At 52.4% G+C, this 10,545-nt stretch overlaps 1 protein-coding gene across 1 annotated transcript; it reads right to left on the reverse strand.

Moving 5' to 3' along the window:
- Positions 1-234: 234 nt before the first annotated feature.
- LOC309400471 (lamina-associated polypeptide 2, isoforms alpha/zeta-like) lies at positions 235-7,943 on the reverse strand. The gene is made up of 2 exons (XM_081968988.1): positions 5,731-7,943; positions 235-4,718 (listed from the first exon to the last, which is right to left on the reverse strand). Exons 1-2 carry the CDS (start codon positions 6,204-6,206, stop codon positions 4,640-4,642), a joined length of 555 nt encoding a protein of 184 aa, XP_081825114.1. The 5' UTR covers positions 6,207-7,943; the 3' UTR covers positions 235-4,639.
- Between the last annotated feature and the right edge of the window lie 2,602 nt (positions 7,944-10,545).

Here is a 10,545-nt window from a genome sequence, read left to right on the forward strand (position 1 = left end):
AAATAGTTTTTCTTTCTTACCTACTAATTGTGATGTTGTATATTGTTAAATGATGTTTTACCAAACTTTGATTTCCTTACTTACTACTCATGCTTTTTTTTTAAAAAAAACCATAAAAACTGAGATTTCACATAGTTATCAGTGCAAACACAGTGAAATACTGGTTTATAATGCACATGTTCCTGTCAACTGTCCAATTAGCGAACCCAAAACAAGGAAACACTCTCAGGAGAATTGAATTCCCAAAAGTAAAACTTTATTGGATACACCATGTTGGTACTGAAGAAACAAAACCAGCTCTGGTTTCCCGCGCAAATTCTTGCTGTTGAACAATACTTTCTCCTTCTCCCCACCCCTGGTTGATCACACTGTCCAATTTGGTCTTATGTTATGAGAATGGTCCATCTCTTTCTTGAGCACCTGCAGCAGTGACCTTGCTGACTCCATGCTCCAAAGATCTCTGCATACATTCTCTACATACCATTTCCTTCCCCCTAGTTCATTGGCAAGTTGAAAAACATTAGGGTTGAAAGAAGCAAAGCGGTTCAATCTTGACATGCAGACCCTCTGAAGGAAAGGGCACCTGGTAAATATTAAACACAGATTAATTATTGTTGCTTAGGTGGTCTTAGCCTTCACTAATCTTCTTGGTTGTTTGGGGTATTTTGCATGGAACCTTTTTACTATCTTGTCTGAGCAAATGTTGTTGGCACCTACCCACTCCGCATCGGCTGAGGGATATCCTTTCCACTGCACTAAATATTGTAATTTCCCCTTAAAGTACCTTGAGTCCAGTATCCTATTTATCTCATAGTGTCATCCCCCACCCCCCACCCCATTGCAGGACATGGCGGCTTGTCCTTGACTGGCCTTAACTTGGAGCCTTGGAAGGGCTTAAATAAGCTACCGTAGAACACGGTGGACTCACCTGAGTACCTTAGGCAACTGTAACTCCACAGTAAGTTGGTTTATGATTCGAACAATTGGGAACAGATCTATGTACTTAGGACTCAGTTTCTTGCAAGGTTGGTTCATTTTAAATATTTCATAGACAGGTGAACTCTCTCCCCGATTCTGAAATTCTTCTGAGGGGCTCTCTTCTGATCAGCCTGTCTCTTTTGTGACTCCCTGGCCTTATTCAGGGCTTTCTGCACATTTCCCCAAGCAGCTTTCAGGTTCTCTATCCATTCAGCTATTGTTACTGAGGGAGGAAGTTCCCTGGGAAACTCTGGCATTGGTACAAATTCAATCCCTGTGGTTACTTTAAAAGGGGTGAATGCAGTACTGCTATGCACTGAGTTATTATAAGCCACTTCTGGAAAAGGTAGGAGCTCTGCCCAGTTGGTTTGCTGATAGTTTACATAGCAACATAGGTATTGCTCCACCATTGCATTAGTTTTTTCTGCCACCCCATTGGTGCACAGATGGAACCCCGAACTAAGACCCTGAGCTTTATTTGCTTTAGGAACTCCCGCCAAAACTTTGCTGTAAAGTGCACCCCCAGTTTGAAATTATGCGCCTTGGGACTCCATGCAGCTGGTAGATGTGCTGCATGAACATTTTGGCCAACATCTGGGCTGAAGGAAGCTTCGGGCATGCGATGAAGTGCACTTGTTTTCAAAATAGGTCAACCACAGTCTAGATTATGGTGCTCCCATTACGCTCCGGCAGTTCCACTATGAAATCCATGGCAATTTCCTTCCATGGTCTTCTCGGATTAGCCACCGGCTTTAGCAACCCAGGGGTCTTCCCTGGCAATCGTTTCATAGACAGCTGGTTACATAGTTCTCTGTTGTGGCCCAGCAGGAGCCGTTGGAGCTGCTACCAGACTCCGACAGCAAGGGTCCCTGTGAGTTGGCTCTGGAGGATGTGGAGGACCCTGGACAGGGTTCCGACTCCGAGCAGGGATCAGAGAGGCTGGTTGGCCACCAGGAGTCGCCTGAGGCATGGAGCAGTGGTAAAAGCCAAAAGGAGTGTGCTCCTGACGTCATGCCTTGGAGCAGTGGGGAGGAGACAAGGGAGTGGTTTCTGGATGCCCGGCAACGAAGAGCTGATAGAGGTAGAGAACAGCTACGCATTTACAAGAGATGATTGGATTCAGGTGATCGTAATCAGGCTCCTCTCAAGGCTATTTAAGGAAGGACTTTCTGAAAGTTGTTTTGCAGGAATCAACTTATCATTAGAGTTGGAGACGCTCTCAAATCTGTGTCGTACCTTGGCAGGCTGGATTGCTGCCAAGGTTTAAACTGTATGTAAATAAAACGTCTTGCAGAGACCTTGTTTTGGAGTGCTTTGGTATACGAGAATGTCAGTTGGTCTTACCTGAACTGCATGTCTCGAAGGTGGCGTGGGAGCAGTCACATATGGGTATTAACACAGACCTTTTGCCCTGGAGGCTGAGGTAAATCTTGAGGCCACACCTCCATACCTCCTCTGACCTCCCAGATTAACCGATGGTCGTAGCAAAGAACCTGGAAAAGGAAGGGACAGATGAGAAACACACACATCCTTCCTGCCTGGTTCCTGACTGACCGCTGAGCTAACTCAGGCCCTTGGCGTGGGGCGCCCTAACGGGGGGAAGTGACTGCTCCCACGCCACCTTCGAGACATGCAGTTCAGGTAAGACCAACTGACAGTCTCCGAAGTGAGGCGTGGGAGGAGTCACATATGGGACATACCAAAGCTAGATGTCCTTGGGAGGGATTACTGGGCCTGAGCCCCACGAGAGTCTAAGACTCCCTGCAGAACCCTCCTCCCGAAGGCCGCGTCCGCAGATGCGTACGCGTCTAGTCGGTAATGCCTAATGAAAGGCGATGGGGAAGACCAAGCGGCAGCCCTGCAGATCTCCTCGAGGGGAGCCTGAGTGGCCCAGGCCGCTGAGGTCGCCGCACTCCTGGTGGAGTGTGCGGTGATGCCCCCTGGAACCTGAAGACCTCGTGCCTCGTAGGCTTTAGAAATGGCCGCTCTGATCCACCTGCTAATGGTGACCGGAGAAACCTTGGCTCCTCGGGTGGAATGCTGAAAGGAGACGAAGAGGGCCTCTGAACGCCTGAAGGGCGCCGTGCGCTTCAGGTAGATGCGCAGGGCTCGTCTGACGTCCAGCCGGTGCCAGGATCTTTCTCTATCCCTGGACGGCTGGGGACAGAAATCCGGCAGGACTATCTCTAGACCTCTGTGGAATGGGGAGTTGATCTTGGGCATGAACGTGGGGTCCAGTCTGAGGACGACCCGGTTCTCCAGGAAGGAACAGAGGTCCGCCCTGCTGGATAGAGCGTTGAGCTCGGAAACTCTCCTGGCTGAAGTGATGGCAACCAGGAAGACGACCTTAAGGGTCAGGAATTGGAGGGAGACCTCCCTCAAGGGTTCAAAGGGTGCCTCCGTTAGAGCCTGGAGGACCGTGGGAAGGTCCCAGGTAGGGAAGCGATGGACTACGGGGGGCTTCAGATTCGCCGCTCCCTTAAGGAAACGCCTAAGGACCGGATGTTGGGACAAAGGCGGGGAGTCCACCCCCCGTCCACCCCAGGACCGTGGAAAGGGCAGAAACCTGCCACCTGAGGGTGCTGGGAGCCAAACCCTTCTCTAGGCCTTCCTGTAGGAAGTCCAACACCTGGGGCACAGAGGCTGAAGTCGGGACGAGATCCCTAGCTTGGCACCAGTCCGCGAAGGCGACCCAGGAGGCGTTGTAAATGCGAGTGGTGGACTGCCTCCTGGAAGCCTCCTCCGCGGAAAAGTGTGCCCCTCTCAGTTGCTCCCGCTCAATCGCCAGGTGGTCAGCTGGAGCCACTCTGGGTCTGGATGGTCCAGGGACCCCTGGTAAAGGGACCCCTCCCCCAATGGGAGCTTCCAGTGGGGGGCTGAGGACAGCTCCACCAGGTCTGCTAGCCAGGGGCGTCCTGGCCAGAAGGGGGCTACTAGAACCATCTCTGCTCTCTCTGTCACTAACTTCCTCAGAACCCCGGGAATGAGGGGAAGGGGAGGGAAAGCGTAGAGGAGGCCGGGCGGCCATCTGCAATGAAGAGCATCCGTGTCCATGGCGCCTCTGGACGGGAACCTCGACACGAAGGTCGGTAGCTGGGCGTTCGCTGGAGTTGCGAAGAGATCCACCGTCGGGCGTCCGAACCTCTCGCAGATCTGCAGGAAGATGTCGTGGTGGAGCTGCCACTCTCCATTGTCGACTGTCTCCCTGCTGAGCTAGTCCGCCTGCTGATTCTCTATCCCCGAGATGTGTTCTGCTCTGATGGATCGGAGGTTCCTCTCTGCCCAGTTCCCCAATCAGAGAGCCTCGTCGCGTAGAGCCTTGGAGTGGGTGCCTCCCTGTCTGTTTACGTGGGCCTTGGCTGCCACATTGTCCGTCAGGACCAGGACATGCTGGTCGGTCACCGAAGCCCTGAAGTGTCGAAGGGCCAGATGGATGGCCCTCAGCTCCAACCAGTTGATGTTGTTGCGTAGGTCGGTTGGGGTCCAGCGGCCCTGGGCTATCTGAGCCTCCAGGTGAGCTCCCCAGCCAAACAGACTCGCGTCCGTCGTGAGTACCTTCCTTACTGGTTCTCTGAAGAGTGACCCCTTGTCTAGGGCTGGGGTCAACCACCAACGGAACGATAGGAGAACTTGGGGTGACACCTGGACCTTGAAGCTGGCGTCACTTGTCCTGGCTCTCTGGTGTGGGAGCAGGAACCACTGAAGCTCCCTGGTGTGGAGACGAGCCCAAGGCACGATCCCTATGCAAGAAATGAACTACAGGAACAGAGCGTAACTTGCGAATCTCCTGAACCAGCTGGGTGATGCTGTCCCTACGCTCCCGGGAGAGGAAGACCTCCCCAGACACTGAATCTATGATGGACCCTAGGTGTTGGAGCCTGGTAGTAGGGATTAGGTGACTCTTCTCGAGGTTGATCGAGAACCCCAGGGACCTTAGCGTGTCGATGGTGAGACCCAGGTCCTGCCTCGCCGAGACTGGCGACCTGGCTAGGACTAGGATGTCATCCAGGTAACAATGGAGACGGACTGGCAAGGAACGAAGGTGACCCGCGGCCACGGCCAGCACCTTGGTAAAGGTCCTGGGAGCCGAGGCCAGCCCGAAGGGGAGGGCTCTATACTGGAAGTGGTTGCCCTCGTGGGAGAATCTGAGGAATCTATGATGTTCAGGGGCTATTCTGATATGTAAATAAGCTTCCGTGAGGTCGATGGAAGCCAGGAAGCCGCCCTGCCTGATGCCCTCTAGGATGGACTTCAGCGAGGCCATCTTGAACCTACGGTAGACCACTCTGGAGTTGAGCAGTTTAAGGTCCAAGATGGCCCTCCACCCCCCAGAGCTCTTGGGTACCAGGAACAGGTTCGAATAGAATCCAGATCCCTTCTCCCCCTCTGGTACTCTCTCTATAGCCCTGATGTCTAACAGGTGCTTAATGGCCTTGGCCATCAGGGCCCGCTTGACCGGATCTCTGGAGGAGGCGAAGGTGCGGAATCTATTCGGGGGTTGCGAGCGGAACTCCAGTTGGAGCCCGAGCCTGACTGTCTGGAGGACCCACTCGTCTGAGGTGATGCGATCCCAGGCATCCGCAAATAAGGAGAGGCGACCGCCAATGGGGTGATCCCCGCAAGGATCACTTGGACCTGCGGAAAGGATGGCCGCCCCCTCCTCAAAAGGGCCGCTTGCCCTGCTGCTGACCTCTGAATCTGTCCCTAGAGAACTGTCTGTCCCCCTGCCTGTGGAACCTGGAAACCGGGTACCTCTGATTCTGGAGTTCCATGTCAGGCGGGCGGTAAGATGCTCTCCTAGGGTACGGGGCCAGTCGGTGTTCTGACCTCCTGGTCGTGGACGGGAAGACCTTCTGCTTGTTCTTGTCCTCCACCAGGATTGGATCTAGTGAGGCACCAAACAGCTTGTCCCCAGTGTAGTCGGCTCCTGCCAGGTCCCATTTAGCTCGAGACTCCGCCTGCCAGTGGCGTAGCCACAACAGACGCCTGGAAGCTACAGAGGACGACAAAGCTCGAGAGGCATACTTAACTGCATCCAGCGTGGCGTCTGCCGAGAACTGAGTGGCTGCCAGCACCTTGGAGATGTCTTGCAGTAAACGCACCTCTGAGGCCGAGGTCCTGTCTCTCAGTTGTTCCAGCCACAGCACTGTGGACCTGTTAAAAAAGGAGGCGGATGCAGCCGCCCTAATGGCCCAGGATATAGCCTGGAAAGACTTACGCAAGATCATTTCCGCCTTTTTGTCCTCTGCCTTGAGGCAGTTGGCAATATCTCCAGTCACCACCGCAGAGGAAGAAGCCAGGCTGGCCACTGGTGTGTCTACCGAAGGCACCTGCAGAGCTTGGGCGAAGGTAGAATTAAGATTTTAGAATCTACGCTCATTGCCCCCCGGGTTGGGAAAGGATCCTTGCTTAACCCATTGGGATTTAAGGACCTCTAGGAACATCTCTGGAGTGGGGATCTCCTCCTTTTCCACCTGGGGCCTGTGGAAGGGCCCCTTCTTAATCCCCCCGCTAGTGCTGGGGGTGGCAGTCGAAGGGGTGGACTCTGGGGGAGGGTCCAGATCCGCCGTGGCCCTGGCCTTACGGAGTAAGGAACTAAAAAGGGAGAGGGGGAAGAGCCCGGTGATGTTAGGAGCATTGGGAGCCTGGGCATCTTCATCCTCAGAGAACCCCACCTCCTTCAACTCCCCCTCCTCCAAATCCGAAGCCTCACTGGCCGTGGAGGGAGAGGATGACCTGGACTCTCTGTTGGAGATGTACCTGGGGTGATCTAGATGACCCCTGGACTGGTCCCTGGAAGACCTACTTCTGGCACCCTGTGACTGGTGCTTCATCCCCGAGGCAATCCCCTGGGCTATGGCCCTGGCTAACACCTCCTGGAAGCTATCAGGAAGCTCTGGGAGGGAGAGGTGCAGCTCTGGGGGTAGCAGCGGCTCCCCTGGATCGGGGACCTGCGGTGCCAGTCAGTGGCCAGGCTGACTGGAGACCCTGCGCCCAAAGGGGTCTGGTCTGGTCTCAGGAGGATGGTCATGCAATAGGGGGGGGGGCGACATGGAGCTACACCCTCTTCCTGAACCTTCTGTAGGGCCAGGGGGGGCCACCTGGGCCTCCTCCAAGGCCGGGAGCCTGCACGGGGAGCGAGATCTGGAAGGTGAGGGGCTGATGGTAGCCCTGAATCTCCTGGAAGAAGCCCTGGTTTCCCGAGCCTCTTTCCCAGAGGAGCCAGTCTTATGGGCCCTGGGTTGGCCTTTCTTAGCAGGGGACCTCCCTCTGGTGACTGGGGGAACCTTCCTGGAGGTCCCCTCGCCGGGATCCGCATCCCCTGTGGCTCTGGTCCTCGCCCCCCCGCTCCTCACCGCCTCCGCCATCGTACTCACGGTTCTGCTGGTCACCAACCTCCTCTCTGTTAGCCGGCTCCTTTTCTCTGCCGCCGATCCGCGGCCCGAATAGCCGGCAGGCACCGATCCACGGCCCTCCCCAGAGGACCGGCGGAGTTTAGGCCCTTCGAATCCTCTTCCGGCTTCGGTGGTGCTTCTTGAGCGCTCTCGGCGTCCGTAGGAGGAAGCCGGTCACGCGCTCACTCACGTGCTCAAGATGGCGATTTTTTTCTTTTTTCAAGATGGCGGCCGCCAATCTGCGGCCCGATCTCCTGCAGCTGGGGAGCGTTGGGGCGATCTCAGCCGGATCCCCGATCCTCCGAAGGTCTTCTGGGCGCCGGGAGCCGATTTATGTGCTCCGCGTGGTGCGGGGGCTTCTTCCCCTTTTCGCGACCGTCCGGCCACTTGGGGAGCGCGCGCTAGCAGGCTGCAAGGCTCTGCGCTAGCCGCGCTGAGCACGGTAGAGGAGGGGTGTAAAATCCAGCAGCGAGGGAAAAAAGGTAAAAGTAGAAAAAAAGGAAAAAATCCAAAAAACCTGCAAGCAAAAAACCTAAGTCTTCGAAGTGAGGGAGAGTCAGGTAAAAACACTCCTTCTGGGCCGAAGGCTGAAGTTAATCTGGGAGGTCAGAGGAGGTATGGAGGTGTGGCCTCAAGATTTACCTCAGCCTCCAGGGCAAAAGGGCTGTGTTAATACCCATATGTGACTCCTCCCACGCCTCACTTCGGAGACGGGGGGTCAGAACAGTTCTCTATGTCCTTGACCCATCTTTCTTCACTTTGAAGAGCACTGGGGCTGCCATCCTAGATTTTGCTGGTTGGATGAAGCCCCTAGCTAGGTTTTTATCCACAAAATTCCTGAGCTCCTCCATCTCTCTTGGAGTAATTGAGTACATCTTTGGCTTACGTAATGTTGCCTTCTGCAGTATCTCAATGGAACAGTCAGTGGGGATGAGGAAGTACAGCTGATTCTCACTCGCTGAACGCTTCCACTAGGTCTTGGTATTCCTTAGGGATGGTCGGCCCCCCTTGGCCCCCCTCGGTTAATGAGTTGATGGGTTCTATCTTTCCCCTATCTTTCAAAGTACAGGGCTTTCACTGCCTCTGTACTTTGCCCCTACACATTGCAGTCCACCTGCTCTACTCCTCTAGCACCAGTTGTTGTCTTTCCGGTCAACTGTTGGATTCCACTTTTTCAGCCATGCCAACCCCAATATCATTGTCTCTGCCATTTTTGGGACTACTATGAAACATATAGTCTCCTCGTGGCTTCCTGATCTCAGAGTTACTGGTTCGGTTAGGCAAGTGGCTGGTAGACACCCAGTAAGGGAGCCATCAACTTGCTCAAACTTCATAGGTTGCTTCAATTTTTTAAGGCTCTTTTCCATTGTTCTCAGGCTGACCATGCAGCGGGTGTAACCTGAGTCTACCAGGGTCGTAAAGACCCCTCTTGCCCCTGAATGAGGCACAAGTATCTCCACCCAGGCAGTCAAAGGGGTGATGGTTCCACTTACCATCGGATCATTCGCCCCCTTGTCATCACTTTCGTAGAAGACCAGGTTGGATGTCAGACTCTGTTTCACTTGCTTGCTATCAGCTGCCATAGAAATGGGGCGGGTGTGGGCTTATGGCATTTGGGAAGGGAATCGTATGGTACTGGAGGAGTTATGCAGAAGGAAGTTTTGTTCTCACCATCTTCTGCGCATGCTGATGGCCTGTGTTTGGACTTGGTCAAGGCCAACTGTCTCGCATGCCAACTTGATGAGGCTTTTGAAGATGCACCCCACATGACACCTTAGGGAGTTACAGATTGGACATTGGGTTGGGGTAATTGGGGGGGAGGGTGCTGAGTAATCGTTTGATATATTCTTGTTCACACCTTTTTGACTCAGATCTTGCTTTTCTTTCTCTGCTATCTTTTCATAACCAGTAAAAGTATCTTTAATTCCACAAACAATGGAGTTGGGAGTTTTCTTTCTTGGTTATTGATGGAGGCATGCTGGGGGTCAGAGTACCCCCCCCTCTCTAGAGGGGGAAGAGACTTCCACAACCTGCTGTTCCACCCACATCTTCTCTTTTCCCTTCCTCTGCACCTCCTTGGCCTTCGGCTGGGCCACTTGTTGCTGACATGGGTTGTGGGGCTGGGCAGTTTGCTGCTCAATGGTCCACTTTTCTACATTGGAAGCAGGCTCCAGGCAGGGACTGCAGGTTCTCCCTAGGGGTGGCAGGAGGGACTGTTGATCCCTTGTGTGTTGGTGGGTGTCTCTCCTGGCCTAGTCGTGGGAGACCCTTGTGTACTGCGTGCTGCCGGTACTCCAACATTCATATCTCCTATGAATGAAGGCAAACATACATGTCCCAGGATAATATTGCAGGATCCAATCTGGGTAAGTCACTGGGCCCAAAGGTTTAGTCTTCTGAGCTTTCGGATGTGTACTAGAGCCCATCCTCGGGGAAGTTCTCTATAGCAGAATGTGTGCTTTGGGCTATTCTGTGGGTAGTATTTATGTGGTGTCTGGTTGTATGTGGTTTTTTTTACTTCTTGATTGGAGTGTTGATGGCTGGCTATTAATACTGTTGTTTCCTTCTGCTGTCAAGCCCTCAAGGCTCCTAAGTACTTTGATAAGATGGTGGTAAATCAGCACTTCTGTTGACTGACAAGGGGCCCATTTCACAGGCTTCAATCATTTCCCTGGCAATTTTTGTCCCTGCTCAGCCAACAATCTTATTACCTGCAAAATTGAATGTATATCCTTTTTTCTCCAATCAAATTTTTATTTTTTATATTCTTTAAACATATCACTGCATGAATGGTGTGGTATCTAGGTATCATACATTTCAGTACACATAAACATAATCTTATTACTCCTAAATATTACATTTCATTTCCATTATTTCATATTATTTATACATGTCTTTTGTTATCACCCTTCATTTCTAAACCTTGTTTCTGTCCTTTTATATATCTTTTTTTTAAAATAAATGTTTTATTTATTTATTTTTCTTTAAAAAAACAAGACAACATATACAGAACAAAAGCAAGGCGAAAAAACAACTTTCCTCAATTTCATCAGGCATGTCGTTTGGTTACAAGTTTTTGTGCAACAGTTTTTACAATTAAAAATAAAGTCACTTGTTATCCATTCAACATAACTAAATATTTCATTGAGTATTATGTGTTCAAATTACCATT

Source organism: Natrix helvetica, assembly GCF_964273705.1.
Source record: "Natrix helvetica genome assembly, chromosome: W".
Classification (NCBI taxonomy): Eukaryota; Metazoa; Chordata; class Lepidosauria; order Squamata; family Natricidae; genus Natrix; species Natrix helvetica.